Source organism: Anguilla rostrata, chromosome 8 (genome assembly GCF_018555375.3).
Source record: "Anguilla rostrata isolate EN2019 chromosome 8, ASM1855537v3, whole genome shotgun sequence".
NCBI classification, from domain to species: domain Eukaryota; kingdom Metazoa; phylum Chordata; class Actinopteri; order Anguilliformes; family Anguillidae; genus Anguilla; species Anguilla rostrata.
Window position 1 is genome coordinate 36,157,925 of NC_057940.1, and position 27,834 is coordinate 36,185,758.

At 42.0% G+C, this 27,834-nt stretch overlaps 2 protein-coding genes across 3 annotated transcripts; both read left to right on the top strand.

The window, feature by feature from the left end:
• The first annotated feature begins 1,236 nt into the window (after nt 1–1,236).
• Nucleotides 1,237–13,110, top strand: LOC135260347 (brain-specific angiogenesis inhibitor 1-associated protein 2-like). Its single transcript, XM_064345583.1, has 14 exons — nt 1,237–2,228; nt 2,343–2,429; nt 3,904–3,965; nt 4,809–4,880; nt 5,770–5,907; nt 7,182–7,334; nt 8,128–8,307; nt 9,230–9,791; nt 9,946–10,150; nt 10,242–10,307; nt 10,497–10,931; nt 11,072–11,093; nt 11,471–11,511; nt 11,604–13,110. Exons 1-14 carry the CDS (start codon nt 2,126–2,128, stop codon nt 11,674–11,676), a joined length of 2,199 nt encoding a protein of 732 aa, XP_064201653.1. The 5' UTR covers nt 1,237–2,125; the 3' UTR covers nt 11,677–13,110.
• A 3,466-nt stretch (nt 13,111–16,576) lies between these two features.
• Nucleotides 16,577–27,464, top strand: LOC135261563 (voltage-dependent calcium channel gamma-6 subunit-like). Of its 2 annotated transcripts, none has more exons than XM_064348015.1 (5): nt 16,577–16,712; nt 20,608–21,006; nt 24,401–24,481; nt 25,631–25,768; nt 25,910–27,464. In XM_064348015.1, the coding sequence occupies exons 2-5, from the start codon at nt 20,634–20,636 to the stop codon at nt 26,128–26,130; spliced, it is 813 nt and encodes a 270-aa protein (XP_064204085.1). In that variant the 5' UTR covers nt 16,577–16,712; nt 20,608–20,633; the 3' UTR covers nt 26,131–27,464. The 2 variants fall into 2 exon arrangements, with proteins under 2 accessions (XP_064204085.1, XP_064204084.1); XM_064348014.1 differs by lacking the exon at nt 16,577–16,712 and adding an exon at nt 17,113–17,527.
• Nucleotides 27,465–27,834: the final 370 nt, after the last annotated feature.

The window sequence follows — 27,834 nt, forward strand, 5'->3', positions numbered from 1 at the left end:
AGAGAGAGAGAGAGAGAGAGAGAATAATCCAATGCAGCAGTGAACAACATAGACACAGCATCCAATAGCAGTTCCTGGGAAGAGAGGTACTGGGACAAGCTTAGGGGCTGTAACAATGCAATCTGTACAGCACAGGCCATGGGCTAGTACACAATGCAGTGCATGCTGGCACAAGCACATCCAAATAATAAGATGTTGGCTGATGAGATAGCCAAGGGGGAAAAATGGTGAAAACCCAGAAATGAAATGGGCCTCCTTCTGAACAACCGTACTGAAGAAACGCAGTTGTCTTCCTGATGACTGACTCATTTCAGGTCAAAACGTTGTCAATCCATATATAAAATGTATCATTTTGATAGCATAATAACTGTTTAGGTTGTATTATTATTATTATTATTATTATTATTATTATTGTTGTTGTCAGTAAATAGGTAAATGGTGCAATCACATGGATTAGAAAAAGGGTCAAACAAAGTAACCTCACATTTTACTAAAGAGAAATCAATTTATCACAACTTGAGCTGGAAAATCACATGACCAGCATTGCCCAGAAACAGGCCACCACATAAAGCTCTGCTGACATCAGCATTTACTGATGGAAACATTTTTAATGGCTGTAGTTTTAGACATTTGTTGTAATAATGTGACCAGAAAGTATATTGAAGGATGCTGTGGAATAAGGATTTGGGGTTTAATGGCACACAGCTATGTGTATTAACTGCAAACCCAGTGAACATTTTTGTGTTGAAAAGTCAGTGAAACCCCATCTAGATGAAAAATGGTGAAAATCTGGCTACATTTGTTTTCTAGCTGACTAGGGCGTAATCAGGCTATATCTGGGTAAAACCTGAACTGAATCAACGTTAACCTAGTCTGTTCATGTCAAAGCACCTCTCAACCTAAATGTCTACCCCTCTAGACATCTAGGTTCTGGCTTTTGCTTACCTACAAAGCTTCTGAGTACCTTGTTCACTTCAGCATGACCTGTGGTGTCAAGTCTGCTCATAATAAGCGAATCTGCAAATTTGGGAGGTTTTGAAGGGAAAAGTCCACAGAGCTGGATAGCTAAAAAGCTCCTCACATGTCAATAGAATTTGATCAGCATCCCGCTAAGCCCATTACTCCAGCAGGTCAACCGCCAAGACACCCTTCTTCCTGGCTGTGTTAATATTTTCTCCGCAAGTTTTTAAAGTGGGCTTGCATACTGTAATTATCTTATCCATTTTGGAAAGCTTCCTTGATGTTCACGTGGGCAGATTTCAATCAATTTTTTTAAACTCACAAACTCGACAAAGCCATTCTCTGAGGCAAATCTAAGGGGAAATGGCTTTAACTGCAAAGCTGGTAGGAATGTGAATATTTGTCTAGGGTCTTAGCATCCTACCCAGGATTCAAAGCTTTTGCTCTACCAGAAGTTAAACACTCATAACTTGCACACTGCTGTAGCCTGCAGGAACCCATCTCTTGGAACATAACGCTTCAACGCAGACGTGGTACTCAGCTCCACTGATTCACTCAAAAGTATAGGATGTCAGTGAGGCAGTAATACACGTGTGTGTACATTATCATAGCTGTAGGTAGAGCTGCAGTATCATTTTTAGCAGAAAAGTTTTGAATATAGTGCCTTCAGTTGGTTGATTTGCTGTAGCTGCTTCGTGAAGGCTCCTGAAAGCGAGACTCTCGCTCCTCTGAACTTGTTTGAGCTGCAGGGGGTTCGCCGTCGGCTGTTATTCCAGCGTAAGGTTTGCAGTTTGACTCCGCTCACAAGGGAAGCAGCATGTCTCGCTCAGACGAGGTCAACAAGATGACTGAAAATATCTACAAGGTATTTTTGTGAGACTAATGTGATAGAGCATTTTTGTAGTTCCAACAGATGATGATGATGGTTGTTGTTGCTGTTGTTAGTAGTAGTAGTAGCAGTGGTAGTAGTAGTTGTATTAGCAGTAGTAGTAGTAGTAGTAGTAGTATATAACTTAATTATTAGCTTACAGCTAATATTTTCAGATAGTAAGATAATAGAACAATTATACGACTGTTACTCTTAACAAAAATAAAGGCATTAAAACAGGATTTAAAATAGTCGCATTAAAATGCTTGTACAGAGTTGAGTAAGAGAACCTAAACTATGAATTTCTCAATCTACATATTTCAGGGGATCCTGGACCAATTCAACCCCAGTTTGAAGAGTTTTGTCACATCAGGGAAGCTCTATGAAAAAGCCTTGACAGGTAAGGCCAAAAATTTCTGATTTTGTATTACTGACATCAGTACCTTATCTGCAGTCTCTCTTACTGTTCTGTCTGTGTCTCTGACTGTTCCATCTCCCACCTTCCCATCCCCAGGAGTTATGGTGGCAGCCAAGGGGTACTTTAATGCTATGGTAAAACTGGGAGAACTGGCCAGTGACAGCCAGGGGGCCAAAGAGTTAGGTGAGTACAGAAGTGATAAAGATACGTGTCAATGTTCCCAATTCTGAAGCATTCTTCCTTATTGGGTTATAATTATGTCTCAACTGCATGTGAAGCATATATAATGTCCTTTCGACTCATCTCAGTTTTTCCCAGACAATGTGAGAGAATGAGCAATTTTTATGGGAAACATTTCTGGGAAACTTTTTGGGATATTTTCTGAATCACCTTTAACCTGTGCTTAGACACGTTATTATTGAATATTCTTTTGATCTAAAAAAACAAAAACAATAAATCAGTGTGTGTGTGGGCAGATAGGGCCGGGGGGTGGGGGGGGGGGGGTGCATTGGGGGAGCTCCCTCTTTCACTGCACTGTATCAATAGAAAGAGAGAGAGCAAGAGGGAGAAAGAGAAGGGCCATTGTTGTGAGATTATCAACTATATGATTTGTGAAACAGTGGGGGAAGGAGAATTCCAAAGGTCAAGTAATGTACCATGCATTTGCAGAATCCCATCATTATCCCCCAGCAAGCTTACAGTAAGCAGTTCACCACACTGGGTTACAGAGCAGCCCATTCTAATCACATTACAATGCACTACAACGCTTAGCAAAACATTTCTAGAAGTTTACTTTCTATTGCAAACTGAGTAACTACGATATTGCGCAGCTGCTGTTCCAGAGAAATGCTGGAGCCACTGGGAACGGATTACTTCAGGCGAACCAAAAACTCATTATGGAGCTTCTGGGTGGCGCTGCAGTAGTGTGTAGGTGGGCCCCATGGTCTAGTGCTGACTCCGGACTGTGCTGGCACCAGGGCCATTAGCCTTGCAGGGTGCTGCCTGATTGGCTGTAATGTGGGAGCCACAGGGAAAGGAGGGCTCTCAGGAGGCAGGATTTCCGCACATTTTCACACACAAGTAACCACCTGTAGTCCGTTGGGCTCCCTCACTCCGCCTGCTCAAGCAGCACATTCTTACACAAGCGCCTCTCACTCAATGGCTGTGTGAGCCCTAATGGAGGATCGCACTTAGTAGAAGAGAAGCAGTGGCTTAGCAGATTGAAAGGAGAGCGCATGCACGCTCCTGAATTAGCAGTGAGCAAAAACACACACAAATTGGGCATTCCAAACTGGAAAGGGAACAGGAGTAAAGTTTTAAAAGTGTGCTATATGAAAAAGAAAAAAGAGCTAAATTTAATAATACTGAATTTGTGTACAAATTTACTTCAGATGTTGTATCTGAAGTGAATGTGAATGAACATGATTACTGAACAATGCAACGGCAACCAACTTAATCATGTTTTTGCAGGCAGCTGTTAAAAATTCATGAGCACAAAGGCATTATTTGACATTGTCTCTCTTCTTAGTTGATCTTCACATATACCGAAGTGCCAGACCAATAGGGTTTCAGGAATATGTGCTTACAGCATCTACATATATCAATACATCAACTACTCTTAAATATAGGACATTTACAAAACGTTCCCTCATTTCAGGTGACACCTTGTTTCAAATGGCTGAAATACACAGGCAGATTCAAGTGGAACTGGAGGACACGGTAAGAGTCTGCACTATGCTTCACTGTAGGCATGTATGCCTGCAATCTCTGTATAATGTATATTGGTACCACTTTGCCACTACTGAAGTGTATTGTAAGTACATTAAAAGACACATGATTTGTTATATTTATAAGAACGTGAATGTACATTGCCTTCTAGTACATTGTCTTCTTGCTATTTTTATCACTAGCATAACAGAATATTTTGTGGTGCAGCAGGCTCCCCAGGAGAATGAAAATTAAAAGGAGAATTGTTTTTACTTCTCTTGTTCAGCGAGCAAAGGCTGCGGTTGAATTAGACCAGACCTTATCTTTGCTCCACAGAACAAGATTAGTTTGGCCACTGCCTCCTGCTTTGCTTATTTTCTTGGCTGCCTCTCCCGTAAATTACACTAAACAAATGTTTCTCTCATTTCTCTTATAGTCAATGAACAATAGCTGCTTTCCTAATATTAAAACAATCTGTAAACCTTTGGATAAACAACACGGAAATGCAACAGCTCTGTGATCCAGAAACAAGGAGTTAGGGACTAGGGATGCTCATATATGGGCATGCAGCGAGTAGACCTGCTGGCTTCCATTCTGCCCCTCTGAACAGAGACTGATTTAGACCTGGGACAACGCATGAATGGACTCTCTGCCCAATCAGCGGCTCTAACCAATAAATTAGCTATGAGCCAAATGTGAGTTTTCCTGGGCTGCCCCAATGCTCCCTATGCCAAATCAGCCGTCTGTAATTTGGAAAAGAAGCAGGGACTCTTACCCCCAGCCCCATGTTCCTGAAATAGTGCTGTTCTGTGTGATCGATTCAATTATCCCTTCCCCCCCTCCACCCCCCCACAGTTAAAGCGGTTCCATTCTGAACTCCTCTCTCAGCTGGAGCACAAACTGGAGCTGGACAACAAATACCTGACAGTGAGTGCAGTGAGGCCTTCTCAAGCAATCACAAAATCGCACGCACGCACGCACGCACGCACGCACGCACGCACGCACGCACGCACGCACGCACGCATATGGTGATGCAGGGCTGGGGAGGGCCTCTGCATCACCCAGCAAACAAGCAAAACAACACAAAAGGACGGTTGGCTTGCTGCCTTTCATTACCTCCAAGAGCAGAACAATCAACAAAACACTCAAACACAACAATGCTTCACCAGGGGAAAAGAGCAGACAAAACATAAGACTAAAACAACCCAAACCCACCTGAGCCAGCCCAAAACTGTCCTCCCCGTAGGTCTGCCAACCAGGCCTTTTATTAACACTAAAATGGCCAGAGCTGATGTCATCTGGCTTTTGGACTTTAAAATGCAAATTGCTCCAGCATAGCAAATGCAATACCCTCCTTCCATGTCTTTTCCTAAATAGCTGGGCTTAAAATAACTGTGTTGTTAGAATTTTTAAAAATCGACTCAAAGAAATTCAGCCATTTTGTGCCATTGTCTTCACACCCCCCCCGCCAGGCAATAGGTAACAGCCACTGTTACCTGTCACACCTCAGGGCATCAGGCTCGGTGGTTTAAGGTGGTAAAAAAAAAAAACGTGGCCTTTCTAGCGTTAAGACCAATGAGTAGGTAATGGGTCACAGCTGCGGTGATCACAGTGCCTCTCAGCTCTGGCCATGCCTGTAGTTAGGCCCTGTACTGCCCCCTAGTGGACAGCACCAACTCCTTTCCTGGCACCACAATTATATGTATATATACTGTATGTAAGGCACTACACAAATACATTTAAACAAATACTCTTTCTTCCTCAATCGCATGCTCGAACTACTGATGAACCTGCACGTCCCTGGCTTATCTCTCAGGCCACTCTGAAGAACTACCAGAGCGAACGCAGGGCCAGGACGGACTCCATCGAGCACTGTCAGTCTCAGCTTAAGAAGCTGCGACGGAAGTGCCAGGCCAGCCGCCACCCCAACAAGTACAGTGACCGGGAGATGCAGGTAATGTAGACCAGCAAAAATCCCTGAAGCTCAAAAGCACAGGTAACTGAAACACAAAGGCAGGCCTACTGAAAAGAGAGAGAGAGAGAGAGAGAGAGAGAGAGAGAGAGAGAGAGAGAGAATGAGGGGGGAGGGGGTAAATAAAAAAATGAAAATCCAGATTCCTGCTAGCTATCTCTGAATGACTAGGAAACACGCCTCTGACTATTGATTGACATGTTCTCAAAATCTTTTTGATTTGATTTTTTTTTACATTCTTTAAATATCCACACATTCTGTTTCAATATCAAGGCTGTATTATTGTATTGATGATTGACTCAGCTGGGATGGTGATAAATCTTTAAACCGTTAAATTGTAAGCTGTGATTATGGTTGGTGTTAATACTTTTCTGATTGCTATTCGGAGTGCTTCGTTTCTTTAGGCATAAATTCAAATTTTAAACAGAACATTGTGTTCAATTAAAATTACACTCATCCTTTTTGAAGTTTTCATTTATATCCCAACTAGCAGGGAGCAGGAAAAGGATTGTGGGACAGCTGTGTCAGGGTATGATGGTCGATAGAGAGCAGGTGGCTCTGTGATTTATGTCTCTCAGTGCTGGTCTTGAATTTGCTTCCTAGTCTTATCTCGCACACAATGTTCTATATCAAAAAGGTTTTCCCAGCAGGCCTTGCAGTACAATGCCAATGTGTGAGTGTGTGTGTGCGTATTTGTGTGTGTGTGTGTGTGTGTCTCCAGCCCACATTAACACAAAAAGCAGTGCTAATGTATCATAGAATCCATACCCATCCACCATCCACCCTCACTTTCTAATGGTCAGTTTAGTAATCTCCCTAGATCCACACTAACTGTACTAATATCTAATTAAAGTCTACAGTAACTCATTCTCACCCATTAAAATGTAAGGAGCCCTGTTGAAAGCTGAACAAATGAACCATCAAGCACACCTGGTCTGAGCATACAGTAGATGACCCTTGTGAAACACAGCTTGTAACAGGTTATTATTCCACTCCCAGCATATTATCAGCTCGTTTGGTCATTTTAACAACTGGCATGTTCGATTTGAGGACATACTCTGAAAAGAACATGCTTGACTAGCTACACACTGCAGGTGTAGTGTTTTTGTGGACAGTTTAATGGACCTGAAGTTTTATGCAGCATTTTTGTGAAGGAGGGGAGGAGAGGATTTCTCTGTTCAGAGTGAGGCTGGTGAGGCTGAGAGCATGGTGTTATACGGTACATCTTTCCTAACACATGATCCTCCTTTTTGCAGCTTGTAGAGCTGATGAGCCAACACCAGGGGGAGCTGGACGGTCTGGTGGCGGTGGGGTTCCGCACGGCCCTGACCGAGGAGAGGAGGCGGTACAGCTTCCTGGTGGACCGCCACTGCACGTCCACCAAGGTCTTCATCAGCTACCACGGCAAGGTAGGGCCTAGCGTCTGCTCCTGGGTGTGCGAGGCGTTGTGTGCATGCGAGTGTGTGTGTCTCTGTGTCTGTGTGTGCGTGCAGTCTCACTCAGCAGTCATGAGTTATACTTGGATTTTTAACTGCAGTAAATTCAGAAAACACACTAGGAAGCGCTAAAAAAAACTGAAGCTTAAGTTCAGTTGTTATTAGAGCCACACTCTTTCTAGCCGGACGGTTTCGCCGGATAAAGAGAATGCAAGAACGCTGACACTCCCCTGTAATCTACAGAAAGAGCCGCAGGGTAATTCAGGTTTCATACAGACATAAACATTTGTGTGAGCTTGAATATGAATTCATCAATGTATTCATGAGGTTTGCTCCTTACACTGAAAACCAGCTTGAGAAAATAACATTGGGGAAACATAATGTGATTATCTTGATATAATATACAACATATATAATATATGATGTATGATAGAATATATCAGTTATTATGCCCTCTTTGGTCATGAAATCATACTATACCATACCATCATAGCATTGGTCATTTTAAAACCTTGATTAAAGATTGCATTGAAGATGTTTGCACAAGCATTGAATTGTACATAAATACATGACTCTTGTGTCTGACTGGCATGAAGTCTTTAAACTGTTATTTTTGCCACATATAAAAATATGTGTTGTGTTCTCTTTTGTATTATTTTATGTGAAATTCCATTTAATGGTACAACGGTAAATAAAATAAAATACAATAAACACAGTACGGTAAAAGAGCATTTGGTTTCAAGACTGCATTCTCCTCTACGCCCAGGTGAGGGAGCTGTTGTCCCAGAAGTTGTCCTCATGGCAGCAGTCGTGCTCGCAGCCCACACGGCTCCCAGACCGTGCTCTCCATCTGTTCCGGCACACGGCCCCTCAGGCCACCGGGGCTGCTGGGATAGCGGAACTCCTCCGTCAGGCCAAGCTGGGAACAGCGCAGCCATTGGAGCAGGTGAGGTCAATGGGTGGAGTTACAGCGCCTGGTCCATTATGACGTACGTCACTTAATGGTTCAGGCAAAGTGCAAGTCGACATTCCCGTCTATAGTGCCTTTTTAACTGGAGTGCTGTCATAAAGCAAGCACTAGGCCTTCAAATGAATAATGGAGAAGATGAAGCTGTGCTTAACATTTTGTTTGGTCTTCGCCCCACCCTTCGAAACCTCTGACAGCTCAGATTAACTCGTAATAGAGGTGGCAGAAAATCCGTATTTAAATCGGTCATTTCACTCAACCCATTTGCTTTTGTTTTGTTTGAGTACCAATCAAGCAACTAATTGACCAACTGCAATTATCTGTACCAGCGGGCATCTGGTTCTCTATATTCTAATTGTTCCTTGTGTTAATTTCCTTTCCCCTTATTTAACACTTCTGTGCAACAATTACACTGTACATATGAATTTTTAGTAATTTGGCCATGTGAATAGCACCATTGTATAGTATTGCTTCCCATTGCCAAGACATGTTGACAGCTCATGTACTTTATGAACGTACACCAGCTACCTCAATATGAGCCGTTTGCACTTTGCTCTCAAAGCTTGTTTGATTGCACATAAAAGACAAATTGCCATGTCTAAGTGATATCTTTGTAATTACGCGATTCGTTTGACTTTTTCCTGAATTTAACCGTCTCATTTAAATACTCTAATGTGACGTGAAGGAAATGAATGGTGTCACCTGTGATACAGTTAAGGGAAGATTCCCCGCTAGTGGGCTCAGGTTTATTTCGGTCATTCAGCTAATTGGCAGCCTCATTAAGGAAGCGCAGACAAATTAAGCAGGTTGAGCGCATTGATCAGTTTAAAGGTCACTGCCTCTATTTCCAGCTTCAATTCAGGGTCTTCTCTGGTTTAAAACACTTCAAATACTCTTTCAGAGGCTGTCGGTCCAGGAAGTCCAGCCCCTGCTTAACGGCGACCCAAACCCCCGTACGCAACGTGCCCCGCCTTCCTCCCGGAGCGAAACTCCTCCTGCCCAGAACGACGCGAGTGCCCAGACCTCCCGCTCCCTCTACATGCAGGCTAACCTCACGCCCCAGCACATGCCACGCCACACCTGCACCAGCGCTAGCAACAGCAGCACCCGGGTCAACACCTCCACCACATCAAGCCCCTTCCAAACCGCCTCGCTTACCCCCGGCGGCACCGCCTCTGGCGTCTCTCATATGGCACTTGTGTCTGCCACCGTGTCAGCTAGTTCCACAGGTTCATCCTCCTCTCTGCAAGGTTCATCTGCATCCCAGAATACCCCTCACAGCCCTTGTCTGTCCCAAGGCGAGTCTCTCTCCAGGGCTCAAACACCAGTGGCCCACCAGGAAGGTCTCAGCAGCTCTCCGCCTTCCCACAATCCCATGCTGATGAAAGCGGCCGAGCTCTACGCTACCTCCACCTTGCCGCTGCCCCGGAGGCCCATCAGTGAGGCGAGGCTGGGGCTTCTGGGTAAGCCAGTCTTCGTAATTTCCCTGTCACTTCCTGTCATGTGATTATGGCCGCCCCATTTTCACCTGGATCCACAAGCAGTCCTTGGAGCGTGTCATTGCTTGTGTGATGTCATCATTTGTCTAAGCGGATCCCCGTCTCCTCTCTGTCCCAGGAGGAACCCTGCCCAGAGTGCTGCCTGTCGCCCCTCCTACCCGGGTGGAGGCCCTCTTTCCGCACGTCCCTGGCGGGGGTGAGCTGGGCGGGGGCGGGCACGGGGGTACCTGCCTCCTCCACTTCCTTCCCGGGGACACCCTTGCACTCCTCATCTCTGAGCCTCGAGACGGGTGGCACTACGGGCAGAACGAGAGAACAGGGAGGTGTGCCTGAGCACCGTGCGGCTGAGAGTCAGGAGTGTACAGTAATGTATCACACGGCCTGCATCCTAACATCTCTCTCTCACTGTGACAGGAGAGGCTGGTTCCCTTTCTCCTACACTCAGCCCTGCCCGGCGTCTGCAGGCCAGCACGACAGCAGGTCTGTCCGCTGACTGAACACTAATAAGGAACTGAATCGCTACATTTCAGTACACGCGGACATTACGGAAATAATATTCAGCTGCGCCTGGAGTTGGTTCTGCGGTTTTGATTATGATGCCCGCTCTCCTCTTTCCACTCTCTCTCTCTCTCTCTCTCTCTCTCTCTCTCTGTCTCCCCCCATCACCAGCTCTCCCTTGCTCTCCAAAGTGAACAGTGCCAGCACTGGGTACCTGGACAAGCTTGGATTTCCCCGAATGCGCCAGCTCAGTGCAGAGACGGGGGAGGACCGCTCCACCTCTCCTCTCCGCCGCAGCCGTTTCCACTCCCGCCCCTACAGCGTGGCCGCGCCTGACACTGCCCAGGTAAGACAATGCTGGGGTACGAACAGAAAAAGTCTCCCTCAAAAGAGAGGGTCAATCAGCAGGAGATGCCTAAGCCGTAGATCCATCCATTATCTATCAATTATCTATACCCGCTTATCCTGGGCAGGGTCGCGGGGGGTGTTGGAGCCTATCCCAGCATGCATTGGGCGAGAGGCAGGATTACACCCTGGACAAGCCGGCAATATATCACAGGGCACACACACCATACACTCACACACTCATACCTTTATTATAATAAGGCAGAAAACTTGAGCCAAGTTCTTACCATTTTATACAGCTACATTTTTAAAATGACAAAATCCTTTTTAGAGGGACTTGTCAGGATATACAATTACACTCTAGTCTTTATCTCAGCCTATTAGCTTTGTTTATTTTTTAGGGAATATATTTTGGAATGGAATGTGAGTATTGCCTTTACAGTACGTTCCGGAAAATGGAAAACATTTTGGCATAAACAGACAGCGGAAAATTGCAGATACAGAAAATGCCTTGAGGTATTAGTCCATGCACAATTATTTAAATGATAATGTACCGTCTGTGATGGTACTAATGGACGGGTAGGCAAATGGACAATCTGCACTTTATGAAGGCAGTGCATTATCTGCTTCTCTATTAGTATTCTGCCACATGTGATTACCTCTATTACAATGCAGACCTTATCTCACGGTTCGCCTACATATTATGTAAGGGTAGCTATGCCACTGAAAAAAAAAAATTCACAAATAAATGCTATTTATAATTTGCGTGTCATATATACTTTTCTCTCTTCTCTCCCCAGCCCTTCGCAGATTCTTCTTTTCCTCCACCCTCCCCCACCAGGTGACAAAATATCCCCACCCTTCGATGAAAAATTTGTTGGTGATAAAATGTCGCTTGTTACACTGAATTGAAACTCATGTCTTGTCTTGTAGGACAAATCCATTTGCCCATGTTCACCTCAGAAAGGCAGTGACCAATGACCGCTCTGCTCCCGTCATCCAATAGGAGCGCTGCCATAGTAAGCATGACTGATGAAAGAACAGTATTTGTCTTAGATGCATTACTGTTGATTCAGATCTGTACGGGGCAGTCCATTAATCAAAGACATCAAGTTTTTTTTCTTTTTGCTGTTCTTGTTGGGGAGGTTTGCCTTTCGGTTTACACATTTAGATCAGAAGAAGGTGTCTTGGGTTCACAAGATAGCAGTGAATTTATTCCACAACCCTTGTCAGTCCCACCCTACCCTCAAAGATTGTGTTCCATATTCCATTGCTATGTCGCTCCATTAATCATATAGTTGCTTTGCAGTAATATGATGTGTTATTTCAAGTTTAACAGTGTTCGTGGCGTCCGAAAGGGATCAAATGCACTATTGTAGCTGATTTAACTAAACGTTTTTACTTTATGTCAAGACCCTATATGTCTTATTGATTAATTGGCGACGTGAATGAAGGAAAAATCATTTTCTCAAATGGCAAATACACAACTGAGGAAAAAATATATATTGAGCTGCTATTAGTTTTAAGTTAAATGACAGCTTTTTAATTTAGTGCGTGATGAGTGCTAACAGACAACAACGAATGAGAGAGAGAGAGACCCCGGGACTCAGGAATCATGGAATTATTAGACGGATACGGAATGCCCAATTCTGTGGGTGGGAAAGACAAGGAAGAAACCCAGGCAGGCATAATGTTGGCAGGATTAAAAGAGAACAGCTGGGAATGTGTTTAAAATTTTATAGCCTAACAGGGCTGCTAGGCAGCCCAAAAGTGCACTGAGCAAACAAACTAACAAACCAAATATTTAACTTTATCTAAAGAGCACTAACTGAACATCAGAATAAAAGGACTCCATATAGTCCATGCGGAAAATAATAATCGTGCTGCTGGAAAGCAAAGATAACCAGATCCACATATCAACCCCCTTCCCCCACACCCCCAACAAGGGCCTATGAGTTGGGGCCTTCACAAGGAGTAGACCCACTGCTGAGGGTATAAACAACAGCTGCTGAGATTACACGAGTAAGGAGAGGGCAGTGTATTCTTCGTCTTCTTCTTATTCTTCTTCTTCTTCTTCTTATTATTATTATAATTAAAAAACACATTACATGTAGTTTATTGATAATCATTATGAAATGACTTTATTATTTTCCTAAGATTAAATAAAAATGTATCATCATGTAGGCCTTGTACAATGATGATAATTTTTATCATCATCAGCATTGGTTTGTGATTTTTTGTGGAAATTCAGGGGCATGAAGCAAGCTAATATCAATAATTAGCAATGTGAATACAGTAAGCATACAATATAAATATATTACATAATTTATTATAATGCCAGTTCTACCGCTAATGGATCATGTTTTTATCTTTGAAATCACATTTGCAAGTTTTGTGTCTTCATTTAGGTTTTCTGGGTTCCCCTGTTCTTAAAAAGAAAGTTTAAAAATAAAATGCAACAAACTGAAAACATGGAAATGTCATTAAAAACTTTCAACAAAAAAGTCTGCAGATATATCAAAGGTATTTCAGAGCATCTCTTGTCAAGCTTATGTGTGTTTTTTCTGAACAGTAAATTAAAGTGATCTTTGGATAAGTGTCATTAAGTTACATTTTTTACATGTTGCCTATTAATATTATTAATACGATCCAAGCCCAACAACATGGAATATAAAATTTGCAGATGTGTTTATTTGTAGTGAGGTAAACAATGAAACAATTACTCTCCTAAACAATGAAGATGGTGAGTGTCTCTGAAGATGAAGCTGTGAAAATGGATATTTAGGCTTTGTTGTGATTTTCTGTATAATTGTAATTCCTGTTCATACATATTGTATGCCTTTAGCTGTGTTTGTTTGGATGTGCTGTGTTTGCCAATTGCCCAATGGTTCCATTAAAAAGAAACCATAATGGATTCCCTGTGCTGTAATTCAGTAACCACAGAGCCTTGAATCTTATAGCGTGCGAGCGATGGGGGTTCTGATGGAATTCTAACACAAACAGTTGTGTAATACCCTCTGTAGTTTTAAGCACAAAAGAAACACACTGTTAGCGATGGTGTGTTGGGAACCTTGAAAGTAAACACTGCAGACCTGAATCTAGGATGAGGTCTTGCGGGGGGATACATAAATGCCAACAAACAAACAAACAAACAAAAAAAATGTTTGCGATGGCGGGCCGTTTCAGGGATGGATACGAGCCTGGGGCTGGCACTATGATGGATGTTAGGTTTTTTATCTTTGAGTTCTCTGCATGCCTTTCTACAGTAACACGGCAGTTTTGGAGCCTCATTCAGAGCGATCATCACGAAGGTGCCTGAGCTGAGCTGGGTGAGGATCTGAAAGCAGCCCTGCACCAGTGGGCTGGAGAGACAGCTGAATAACCAGGAGAGCTGCTGCCCCAGCACTGAAGCACAATGCGTCTGAATGCTGCCAATGTGTCTGCGCAACTGGCGGAGAAACCTGAAACCCGCTAAGTGAGTGTCAAAGGAACACCACAGTGTGTGTGAAGCGAATCTGTACAACCCCTTAGGCACCCCCGCCCACACACACACACACACACACACACACACACACTGTCTTCATTGTGTCAAATGAAACAATGAAAAAAATAGATTTTTATGAAATCAGCAAGCACACTTTGTTCCGGCACAAGTGCTATCTGCTCACAATCCCGGTTTGCAACTGGAAATGTTCTTCTTAAAATGACAAGGAAACAAAATCCACTCAGACAGAATGCCTGGACTAAATACCAGTTATGTGATTTAAGAGCAGAATAAATCACTGGATAAAATTAAGCATACAAAATCTGCATACGAAGCTTTGTTTGAGGGAGTGTGAATCCTTCAACATACAGTACAAGGTTTAGATCACCTTAAGGGAAGTGATTGCACTTTATGGCCTGGTCTCAATTCACCAATAATACTCATTTTGCTCATTCACGAGAGTCACCATCTTGTACAAGGGTTGTCCCAGATCTGAGTGAGCCAAATTTCAGTGAGGGGTAGTGGCTGTTTGGCCCTCTGACACTCCCACAGTGATGAGGACATTAAAGACCTGGCTTAAAACCAAATGCTGTCCCAGCAGGCATTGCGTTGCTTAATGCCGTTGCCAGAATCGCTAAAGCATTGCAGAGCTAACCACATTCAAATGCAATTTGACTGCTATGTCATGCCTTTTCAAAAGACAATTATCATGGTCATCGCAGCATTGTCTTGTTTGCAAACAAGTGCTGTATAAAATTATGATGCAAATTTTGATGATTAAAGTGTACTGATAACACCAATATAAATTGCTGTAATCATTATTTGTAATGCAAATGTGGCGGTTCAAAGTAGCCTGCTGTGCCCAACTGTTAAGTGATATTAATTTAAGCGGTGATGATTTATTATCGATAATTCGTTTTTTGTAAATTCCGATTCGTCGGAGCAGGCCAAACGTGCGTCCCACGCGAATGCTGCTTTTTATGTATCCTATCACTTCGATGCCTGCCATCGCGTGCAAGTGGCCCTTACGTAAGTGACACTTATAATTAAGTGTAACTCAAAACAGAGGGGGAGTGATTAGGAGGTGAATTGGGATCTTTTGGCTTTGCCTTGCTTACAGATCATGTTATCTAATGTAATATGGCAGTGCCATCTAAGGGGCGTTGTTAGTCATTGCAACATTTAAGGAAACACTTCGTTCCTAATTCCCAATGAAAATTATCTACACAAACCACAGCCTTGAATACAAATTGCAGATAGTTGTTTGGGAGTAGAATGGGGATTGGGTCCTGTAGAAATACAATTAAAGTGGCAATAGAAGAATCCAAAAACACAAGAATTACAGCAGGCTACAGTACTCTCAAAAATGACTCAAAAACTTCCTTGTGAGACACACCCACCCTGGAGTTCCACAGCACTACTGATTGTGTGGAGAAACATAAACTGAGTTTAATTATCACTTGCTAGTCACAGTATGGATAGTAGTGTGTCACAGCCAGCTTTCAGATGGAACATTTGACAGAGCAAATCACATTTAATACAATACATATTTTCTAAATGAGAGAACAGGTGGTATCAGGGCTGTAAGACAAAGGGATACGTGGTTTGTGTTTAAAATGAGGAAGATTGATTTATGAGTGTGCGTGGGATCTTGATGGTCAGTATGAGAACACAGAAGAAGAGGAAAAGAGAATTAAGGGTAGTGACTAATCAAATGCAGATTAAAGACAGTGAGAAGATGCCATGAAGGAGAAGAGCACTTGGAACATTATTCACTGTATTTAAATTATATTAGAACATTTATATTTCAAATGTCTATACTCCTTTGTATTAAAACATCTTACACACCAACCCCAGCCAATCTAAAAAAAAAAAAAAAAAAAAGTTCTCAGGTACCTTTGAACTGTCACAACTTTTCTTTCAGTTTATCATTCGGGTTAAATCATGGTTCATCCCAGGTGAAATTACTTGCGAAGGGCGAAGACATGCATACGCAAATGTAATTCTAGCTGGGTCTGATCCAAATCCAATCTGGGGTCTTAGTGTTCGAGTTCAACCCAACTGAACCCTCCCTCTATATCTACCTCAATTTTATCACAATCATTTCTATCCTCCAGTTCTTGTCCTATCATCACACTTCCCTTTACAGAAAAAAGCCAATTTTATAACACAGTCACAATACTGGTAAGACTTTGTATAAGAAGTATAACATCTTACACTTACGTACAGTCTACCCCTTCACAGAGCCCCCTGCTCCACTCCCAATGCCATTAGCAGGTGGTGGTCAAAAATAGAATTGCAAAACACAGTCTCAGAAACTAACACCTTTACATAAATATGCTTACAGGCAGGCAGAGACAAACAGAAACCTACTGATTATACTTACAAAAATACAGACAAGCGGAGATATGAGCAGCATATATGCTCCCATCTGCAACCATACACCATTTTCAGCTCCCCCCCCTCTCCCTCTCTCTCTCGCTCTCTCTCTCTCTCACTCTCTCTCTCTCAGTTGACTTACAAGTGCGTCTCTGCACTGAACTGCACACATGAAACAGGTCAGCAAATATTCATGTCATTGTTGTGATTAGTAAAGTTGTCTTGGTTGTGGTCAAACACATATGCTACCAACATTGTCAAAGTGGAACTTAAATATATGTATATATGTCGTGATAATGTGCCATTTTAAAAAAATAAACTGAATTTGTAATGCTGGTTGTTCTTAGCAGACATGATGGCAGTCATACGTGCTGTGCTTTATGCTTGTACACATAAAAAAATCAATATGCCATTATTTCTAAATTTCTAAACGCCATCACATAATATAATTTCTTAGCAATTAGCTTCGTGAATATATGCTATTTCTGTAGTGGATCTAGTTGAAAATACGGATTATTTTGATACCGATATTTATATGTAAATGTCAAAACCTCAAAACAATTACATAATCAATGTTCTTTTATGCCGATTGTTTGCTATTAAAGAAAGGAAAAAATAAATGCGTGTGTTCATATCCGCACGGTTACGCACAATAGCTACACAATGCTTTTGTCACAGCGGAAAATGTATCTTTCAGCAGCAAAGATAAATGGGATGAACACATATTTTTCCTTCGCATGGATCTGGCTGAAGTGTGTCTCAACAAGGCAACTCCAGTGTTTTCGTGGCGACTGCCAACGCAAAGGCAGAAGGAAAGAAGCTGCCATTTTAGGTTTTAGTTCAGCATTTTTCGAAATAGGATGAAAGAAAAGCACGACAGTTAGCTTACAATACATCGCGAATAGCACATTTTAATGCAGAAATGGATTTTGGTCAAATTCACTGACAATTTGTTAGAACGCGCATCTTCTACTGATAGACGGAGAGACGATTGGTGAGCATTGATTTGACAACCTGTAGCTACTGTAGCTATGCTAAGTACTCGATGATAAGATTTGTTTGATGCTCTATTTTCCTTAGCTATCGTCTTTACACCCAGCCAGTGCATGAGATTAATAGGTCTGTATTCGCGCGCACACCTGTGGCTATTAAGCAGTACAGTGGCCTTCGATTGTGTTCACGCCTTTGATATAAAACGATGCACAGAAAGCATGGCCATGTTATTTTTCAACAAATATCGAATACATTAAGATATGTAATATTTTAGCCCTACCGATAGTAGCCTACATAGAACATATTAATTTATAGGCTACATACATGCATACATATATGTGTTTGTGTGTGTTATATATATATATATATATATATATATATATAATCTTCTGAAATAATAATAATTTTTGTTTGTAATACCCTACAATTATGTCCATACATTCAAAATATAGCCTACATAATTCATATTCCTGTTAGGCCACGTTGACAACACTGATGAGATGCTTGTATGTCACTTTTATTGGGTTTGAGGACATATCGGAAAGATTTTCTTGCCACTCCTCATGGCAAAATCTTATATAGCCCTTCAAATTCATTTCTTTCCACTTTTATTGGTGGTCATTGCAAGAAATCTCCCCTGGAATTAAGTCAATGTCACTTTGATGATTCCAAGAGCCCTGACTGACAGCATCCTGCAAAAACTGTGCAGTAATTATGCAAGGATGGGGTGGTCTGGGGTGGTGGCGCCCAATGTGAGATCTTTTCATGGGGCCCTAAATCCCTGGCAACCCCATGGTTAGTTCTGACTGAATGTTCAAGACCAGATTTTATACTGTATGCAAAAACTTGGTTCATGTTTTACACAGATGCATTGAAGATAAACTGATTGGTTTTAATTGGCTGAATGAAACTTTTGTGTGATTCTTAAAATACTGCTTGAACACTTAGGATGGTTGTATTCATCCTTTTAATCAAAGTATAAACGCTTACAGGATGCTATTTATTATGTCATAATAATACATTATTTAATGGATTATTTGCCAAAGGGAAAGCAATATTATTGCGCAGACAAACTAAGTTATGCATAAGTTTATTACTGATACTGCAGAGAGAAAAATAATTAATCTTTTTAGATTACTTTGTACTTTCCAAAAATGCACTGATCTGGCACATCAGAACTCCTACCATAACACTTTGTAATGAAATAATCCAGTGCACAAATTTTATATTTTATTTAACTGAAAACCTGTTAACTAAAGTAAGTGCAGTTGTGCTGCAATGCTTCTTTTGCAGTTTAGTATGCAGTGTAATTTGCAGTGTAAATGTTTTTCAAAAAATTTACTTTAAAAGTTCAGTGCCATATGGCTGTTCTATAAACCATTATTATAGGTAATGCAGTTTCCATGGTGATTGATTATTTGTACCATTACTTCCGTAGTCGTATAGTCTGTTATTGTTATGTACAGTCTCATAGTCTGTTATTGTTATGGTCATTGATAGTAGAAGTTGTACAGTAGGTGTTGTAATTATAACTTGGATTTTCTGAATGAATGACCGGCCCAAAAGATTACTCCGCTAACTATAACAACACAACACCGTATCTGTCTTTGTTTAGAAATCAATGCCTCACTTAACCATTCAGCTTGTCAGAGAAAGCTTTATGTCAGTAAGATGCCACTGTGCCTATTTTAAGTGTGTCAGCTTTAAGCAGAACACCCAGTGCTCGGTGCAATTATGCTTTGTGGAGAACAACTGGCCAATCACAGCTGCCAATTGCATTCAGTTTGATTCCCCTTTCTACCACAGTGCGATGGGTGGAAAGTTGGAAATCCTGCTAAATAGCATATTTGAAGCCATGCAAAGAGAATGCTGTGTCCTCTACATGCAGATATGTGTGTACCATAGTATTAGTTTTCCAGTACTCCAAAACTCGGGTCCTAGAGGGTTGAATTGTCAGAAAGTTTCGTGGTTTTCTTTCAATAAGCAGTATGTTTAAGCCTTGGAAACAGGATGCATGATGTAGATTCTATAGCCAATCAGTGACTTACATGAATTGTTTAAGTCCAGAGACAACCCAAAAACCTCCTGGCACTACAGCCTTCCAGTATTGGAACCTGACGTGTATTCCCATATTTATATTTAATTTGGAGTCCCCAAATATGCCACTGGAGTCAGGACTGTTACACCTACACAGACCAAACAGTATCATAGGACAGAGGTAGTACTAATTGAAGAAGAGGTGTCTCAGTAATGATAACATGTAGCCAATGTGCGCCTTGTGCAAAATTTAGGGACAGCTAATGCAATAAGACTGCAACAGGGACCTAAGTCCCTTAGTGAGATAAGGCTATATTCAGCTAATGTAATAATAAGTTAAGTTTGAGTGATAACCTTAGGGGTGTAAACAGTTTGGAACAAACTACTTCAGCCCACCTGTGGTAGTAGACAGAATCTTTCTATAATTCCTCTTTACTGACTCTGTTTCCCAGTATTAAGTTATCAGGAAGTGGCATTGGCATGCATGCATGGTCTTCATGCCAACGTCTTTGTGCTATAAATTACAACTGAACTGTGCTGTTCGCCCAAATCTCCCTACGGTGTGAAAATTTGTTGTTTTTTTCTTCTTTTTTTCACAGATATCAGTATCAGCCTCTACCTAGTTCTCTTTTCTGTCACCTTCTGTGTTTCGTGAGCTGGATCCTGTTCTAACACCTCTTTCCTGTTCCACATCAACCCACCCATTTATCTGTGTACCCTTTCATTTTCAGCAAAACACCATATTTATGCAGAGGTCTCATCCATATTCATGAGTTCATCCTTCCCACTGTCAACCACATACTCTAATTCCAGGTGTCTCTATACCCTCCGTGACCTTGTTCCCAGTCTGCTCTCTCTATCTGCTCGCAATAGCTAATTCATCCCCTCTTCCCATTCTTTAGTTACAGTACACCCACCCTTGTGAGGTCATCCTAGCGATCCTCCCTAATGCAGTTCTTCAGTTCTGTGCTTCTTTCAAAAAATTAGTTTTACAGCAATGTGGTTTGTCCCTGCATGCACTTCACTCTCTTTATTCCATTTCAGTTTTGGTGAGCCGTGCCACAGTTGCCATGTGGTCCACATTCTACATGCAGGAGGAGGATGGAAGGGGGGGCGGAGCCGGGGGAGGGTCCAGCGGCCTGACGGGAGTGATGGGGATGCGGGGAGGCATGGGCAAGCGGCGGGCAGCGCCGACCACACCGAGCACCGGACAGGAGGGGCAAGTCAAGACGTTGTTCTTTGTTGCCGTTATTGGTGTGGCCCTCACCATCTTGGGCTTGGGAACCGACTACTGGGTGGAGCTGGCCCCGCCCAAGACCTACTACAGCAACGAGACGTGTATGGTGGCTCATTACGGGCTGTGGAAACGCTGCCTGACCACCCTGTGGGCGACAGACATCGACCCCGAAAGGGAGAGCTGTGGGCCGGCCAACCTGCCTGGAGGTGACCCCACTTTTCACCCCTCTGCTGCTCCTATGAAATTGGGTTTTATTTTACATTTTCACTGTGATATTAAATGGTTATTAGGCATAAATTAAAGAGTCATTACAGACGGAGAGGGTCAACAAAAGCACAGATGTGGGCTGACATGAAGTGAATTGACTCAGATTGGTTGTCCAGAGTTGTCCCACATGGTTAAATATAATATTGGTAATAAAGAAGCACTAAGCCTAAACCCTACAGAAACTGGATCTAAATTCAAGTAATCAATATTAAAGTTACCATAAAAATTATTGAATCTCAACAAAAATTCCAAAGTATCACTGGGTCACGTTGTTAAATAAGAGAGTATAAAATGCTCTTGAAGGAAATATTAAACTGTACACACTTGCAGAGTGCCAGTTACGAGTAGGACATAGGGAAAACTGAGGGAGTGGTCAGGAGAAGGCGGTTTGAATTTTATTTATGCTTGCAGGAGTGCCGTGAAATCAGAGAGGCTTGGAGAGTCCATGCCGAACTGTGGGGATGATAAAGGTCCTGGAAGTAACCCGATGCATAGTCATAAAGAACATTAGGCCTTCATGTTCTGGAGGTGGCTCTTAAAATTACTCCTGCATTTTGATGTGCTACTGTAGGTCAGACAAAAACTTTCTGCTGTCCTTTGTCTGTTTAATGACACAGGATTTGTGTAGCTATGTGTAGTGCTCACAGTTATGCACTCAGCTGATCCCTAGCCAACCTCATATCATTTCTGGACTGCCGTCTCCCAGGGTCAAGAAATAATTTCCCCAAATGGTGCTTGGTTTCCTTTTTATATTGTCTTTCGAAAACATGCTCTGTTCACTCCTATAATGAATCAATTTTGATTGATTTATTTGTTTAACAATCTCTTCTTCATCTAAAATGTATAAAAAGGCAAGGGATGTAATGATACATCAATCCCACCTGAATTTGGAATCCCAAATTCACGGGAAATGTACAAGTGTGCTGTCAGGCTCACCCTGCTGCTGGCTCGGGAGAGTGAAGACAACTTGTGGTTCTCCTCAGAAACATTACTTCTTCCAGCTGCTTCTTTTCTCACGCAGCCGTAAGCCATACATGCGCAGACAGGGATGGAGGAGACCCAAACATACGCGTGTGTAGAGAGCAGGCACATGCACCAGGACAGTCAGCTGGGTCACTCGATCAACCGAACACGGCTGTCCCCTCTGACTGAATGCCTCCCATGCATCCCTTGGCCGACGTGAGCAATTGTTCTCTGCTCCGAGGTCCCAATGAGCTGCCTAGCCCCGCCCCTGAAGCTTGTGATATAGTCCCATGAAGCTGTGCGGTTCGTAACTGTCCGCGCGGTTTTGCACATAGAATAGTCTGTTGTAAAAATAGGTGAAGAACACAGGTAAAATGTATAACAGCAGTCTGACAGAGAAAAATGGTAGAAAAATGGTAGTCTTCAAAAATACCACACAGACAGATAGTAACTGCATCTGAGAAAGAACAAAGGAGGATGGCATTATGCAAAATATGCATGTTGAATATAATACTGCATAACAAAATATGCAGGCAGTGGTGTGGTGATGGAAACAAAACATCCTCATTACATTTTTAATCTGAGCCTCGAAAGGCGATTGTTGACTATCTGGAAATGGCACCAGATAAGATACCACGGCAGAGGCAGAGAGTGGCATTAGCAGTGCCATGATTTAATTTTCTGGCGCAATGGAGAAAAGATCATTTCAGCGGCATTTTGATGGTTAAAAATATCCACCATTTCCCTCTCTGCCGTGTGCTTTTATGTCCTCTGAGTAGCTCACAAGTAGAGTGATAGCAACAGCGGTGTTGATTTTAGTACCAACATAAATCTGTGTGTCGTCAACGTGAAAGCGGAATGTTTCTGCTGACTTACCAGGCAGCACGTAAACGCAGAAAACAGACCCTCGAAGCATGGAGGGTACACTGGCTAACCAAACTGCTGGAACAGGTCAAATCTGAAACCGGACAAGACTGCCTTGTAAAGAAGTTACGGTGCCGCGAAAAAGTCTTTACACCCGTCCGGTTTTGCTCTGTTATTGAATATTTGTCACCCTGAATGGATTCAGATCTTTTGTCAAAATGTAATCTTAGACATAGAGAAACTGAGTAAAAGCAAAACACATTAAAAAAAAAAATTATTACATTTATTTAATGAAAAAATTATTCAACACCCATATCATGTGAAAAAGTAATTGCCCCCTTAGTTACTCAATACACCAATTAACCACATTTAATTGATAATTAGATTTAGCTGATTGAACACAGCCAGGCTTAATTACAGCTCGACCTGTTGAATTAAAACCTCACTCATATTGAAACTTACCAAATGAGTTGAAGTATTCACCACAAAGTGTCGATAAAGCACACTATGCCACGATCAAAGGAACTTCCAGAAGAGATGAGAAAAAAAGTTGTTGTGATATGTCAGTCTGAAAAGGGTTACATAGCAAATTCTAAGGCTCTGGAATTCCACTGAACTGCAGTGAGAGCCATTATCTCCAAATGGAGAACACTTGGAGCAGTGGTGAATCTTCCTAGGAATGACCATCCTGCCAAAATTTCTCCAAGGCTACAGTGACAACTCATCCAGGAAGTCACAAAAGATCTGAGATGGACATTCATATAACTGCAGACCTCTCTAGACTCAGCTATGGTCATGTTCAAATCTTCATAATATGAAAGATACTGGGCAAAAATGAGATTCATGGGATTCATGGGAGAAACATCAAAGCTTGTCAACATTTGCCGAAAGTGGAATGTTTTGGGCGCCACGGCTCCCGTCATGTCTGGCGTAAAGAAAATGCAGCCTTTGACTGTTAGAACATCATACCAACAGTCAAACGTGTTAGTGACAGTGTGATGTTGTGGGGATGCTTCGCTGCCTCGGGATGTGGGCGACTTGCCATTATAGAAGGAACCATGAATTCTGCTCTATCAGAAAATTCTTAGGGAGGGTGTCTGGCCATTGCAGAAGTTTGCCATGTGTTTTATGTTGTGGCTGTGGGACAACGGCTCTTTGAAGGCTTTTGAAATTTGAGTGAATTTGAATTGGGGAGTTCACAGTGTGCCCCACTCCACTTGCAAAAGTTTCATGTGTTTTATGCTATGACTCCATTCCTTTTATAGATGAAAGCAGAGAGCAGCCACACAGTTGCTGGCCTCCCACTGTTCGTGTGGTTCTTTTCCCTAGTGGGGACTCAGTTACCTTGTGTGTGAAAGCAGTCTATGTCCTGACCTTTGCGTGCAACCACAACCGTGTGTGTAAAACCTTGGAGACACATGAGAAGTGAACGTTTTACTGTATTTATTTGTAATGAATTAATGCGTGTATACAGTATGTCAATGCTTTCCCCCTTTCTTTTGACAGAGATAGAATCAAACTGCACATTCTTCAAGTTCTTTACTTCTGGGGACAATGCAGTTATATTTCAGAAGACAACTCAGAAGAGTGAGTGTGTTTCTTTTTTCTGTCCGTCCCTTTTCTTACCCAGAATCCCTCCATCTCCCCCACACCATCTTCAGTCTCATTCAGTATTAATGTTAATATGCCATCTGGTCATGTCACTCATAAAATTTAGTACACCATTGACCTCTTTTAATCAAAGCAAATCAACACACACATCTATGAACCAAAATTAACATTTAATCTGTGCCTCCGTAAATTGCAGTGATAATTGCTATTATGACATCGTTCATTTTTTAATTTGATATTTATTTTGTTCTGATAGCTTCTTGGATGACTGAGTAATAAAACAAATTAAATTATTACCTTTTAATTGAGTTTCATCAAATGTTTTTTTTTTTAAGCTAGTTTTCCTTTGCAATTCATAAAACATTCCCAGCAAAAGAATATCTGTTAAAGGCACTGGTATCAGAGGAATTAAATGGACCATTGCTGATGCAGGGACGGCTGGGTTGTGCAGAGACAGACAAAAAAACATTAACTGTGATGACAGAAGTCAAGTGCTCTTGGCTTGTGAGTCATAATGTATCCTGTTCAGTCAGTCATAGTCATAATGTATCCTGTTCAGTCTGTCGTAGTCATAATATATCCTGTTCAGTCAGTCGTAGTCATAATATATCCTGTTCAGTCAGTCGTAGTCATGATGTATCCTGTTCAGTCAGTCATAGTCATGATGTATCCTGTTCAGTCAGTCATAGTCATAATGTATCCTGTTCAGTCAGTCGTAGTCTGACTTTTTTTTTTTCTTTTCTTTTTTCCATAGATTGCATTGTTGCCGCTCTCGTTGTTAGTGTTAATCAGTTTAACCATCAGGGTCCAAGTTGAACTATGCGGTTGTTCCCTGTACTTGGACCGGTACTTCTCTCTAGGGGTTTCGTCATACTTGTTCCTGGTTATGGTTATACACTTTGTTGTACGTCGCTCTGGATAAGAGCGTCTGCCAAATGCCTGTAATGTAATGTAATGTAATGTAATATCCTGTTCAGTCAGTCGTAGTCATGATGTATCCTGTTCAGTCAGTCATAGTCATGATGTATCCTGTTCAGTCAGTCATAGTCATAATGTATCCTGTTCAGTCAGTCATGGTCATGATGTATCCTGTTCACAGCAGTAACTCCAGTGTCTCGATTTCAGGTCTGAGTGTGGCTGCTGCCAGCTTGGCCCTCCTGAGCCTCTTCCTGATGGTGACGGCTGCCGTCTGCATCATCATGTCCCTCAGTAAAGGAGAGAAGTTCTTCCTCAAACCTGCGTCCGTCTGTTTCACTCTCTCAGGTGAGAGCCGTCCATCCATTGAATAGAGCCCCTCAGTCCTCAGTCTCCGACTGGCCATGTCCTGGAGTTTCACTGTGTCTATGTGTCTGTCTGTCTGTCTATCTATCTTTAACTCTCTCTGACACTCTCCCTCTCTCTCAGGCATTCTGGTCCTGCTGTCGCTCATCGTCTTCCACCAGTCTGTCCTCGCCCTTCTTGCCAGCGACCACACCGTCCCGATTCACCACGAGCTCTCCTGGTCTGCATCCTGCATAGGGATATCCGGGGCCATCCTCACTGTGGCTGGTTTGCTCTTTATGCTGCTCACCCTCCCCTTTAGCCCCTGGGAAAGGTGTTTACCTCACGATCACAGTGCCACCTAGTGGCCTGCAGGGTATTGTTTTAAATCAAGCACACAAACTGCTTCATGGGAATTACTCATAATACGGACAATACCAAATCCTAGACTTTATACCACCTCGGCTAGACAGTATATGGAACATAACAGTAAAAAAAGGTAACGTGGCTGTTTGGTGGAATATTGGCTGGTCCTAAAACATGCCGTAATTTCTGTTGGCAATTTAACTGCAAAACAAAGATGGATCTTACTTTGTCTCTCTCCTCCTCTGCATGTGTGTAATTCTTTTCCTTGGCATCTTATAATGAAAATCTGTACCGTTCTGTCTACGTGAAGTGAGACTTCTCAGACTGATGCTCCTTCTTGCATTGTTATGTTACAAGTCGGCTCTCTCTGAAATGTTGGTAATATTGGTGTTTCAGCATTGTATATGTACAGCATGAGTAATATTGGACAAGCCTATATAATCACAGGTGGACTCCCTGAGGTGGATGCAATTCATTGAGTGTCCTGGATAGTGAAATTCAGAGGAACCCCTGCATCAGAAAAAAGGGGATTCAGATCCATGTAGGAATGTAGAGCCCTCCCCTTGCACAACAAAAATATATTTTCAGTATATGGAGATCTAATATATTGCCATTATTGCTTAGTTATTATTTTATGACAGGTGTTTCTGATAATATTTTCAGTATTTAAGTGCACATACCAATAACATTAAAACAGAACATGGACTTGTTTGTGAAATGAGAAGATGTTACTTGAAATGTCAAAAATTTGTTTTGAGACATTTTTAAATATTAGACATATTTGGCATATTAAAATTATACCACGTATTACCACTTTGGTCTCAGGGGAATACATCTGAATATAACCAAGTGAATGTATTATTAAGCAAAAATATATGTGTTTGAAAATATATTTGGAGCGCTTCCCATATTCAAATGTATTATTCAATGTTTTACAGTATGTTTTTCAAAATACGGCAATATATTTTTGTTCTGTAAGGGTGATGCTCGAGGTTCTCTTAATTGCAAGGTTCTTACCTTATTTGCTACTATTAAATAATTATGTATGCATGAGTATGAAAAATGGAAAATATAGAAAATGTCCTAATCGTAACATCGCCAGGAACCCAAACAAAGCAACAAAAAAATGACTACGGTAGGGATTTGGGAATTTATACAGTGTTCCCCTCTTTTAAAGATTGCACTCACATTCTAAGGCATCAGGCCTGTATAACGTTGTTCCTTTCCTTTCTCTTGAAATGAGAATGTATAGGCTACTGCATATTCTATGTGCAGGACTGTCAGTGTATGTGTCCTTTTTCTCTGTATTTAAATAAAAAATGGATGTTGGTAATTGTTGTATGGTTTCATTTAATGGAAACAGTATTTAGAACTGCAGTCTCTCTCTCTCACGCACACACTATTTTTTTTTACTAGAATTTTCTCTGTATGTCTCCCTCTCACCCTATATCCAGTGCACACCCAGTCTTCTCAAACCCTCCATTCTAGTTCCGCATTTGTTTCTATGCTCCATTGCTTGCTCCTTTTCTCCTGCTCCCTGCACACTTCTGCAGTTAGCGCATTGCTCATAGCAACAAGCACTGCTCAAGGGGAAAGGAAACATTGATCCTGAATTTTAACTATGCCCTGAGTTGTGCAACGCACGTGTACACACACACACACACGCACACGCACACGCGCACACACACACACAAAACGCCACT

Bases quoted from the DNA above. Each gene is read 5' to 3' on its own strand.
- LOC135261563 (XM_064348015.1), top strand. From the start codon at position 20,634: ATGTGGTCCACATTCTACATGCAGGAGGAGGATGGAAGGGGGGGCGGA. The intron at 21,007-24,400 runs GTGACCCCACTT...TTCTTTTGACAG, and splicing joins GCCGGCCAACCTGCCTGGAG to AGATAGAATCAAACTGCACA. The intron at 24,482-25,630 runs GTGAGTGTGTTT...TCTCGATTTCAG, and splicing joins TCAGAAGACAACTCAGAAGA to GTCTGAGTGTGGCTGCTGCC.
- LOC135260347 (XM_064345583.1), top strand. From the start codon at position 2,126: ATGAATTTCTCAATCTACATATTTCAGGGGATCCTGGACCAATTCAAC. The intron at 10,151-10,241 runs GTGTGCCTGAGC...TCACTGTGACAG, and splicing joins CAGAACGAGAGAACAGGGAG to GAGAGGCTGGTTCCCTTTCT. The intron at 11,094-11,470 runs GTGAGTATTGCC...TTCTCTCCCCAG, and splicing joins AATATATTTTGGAATGGAAT to CCCTTCGCAGATTCTTCTTT.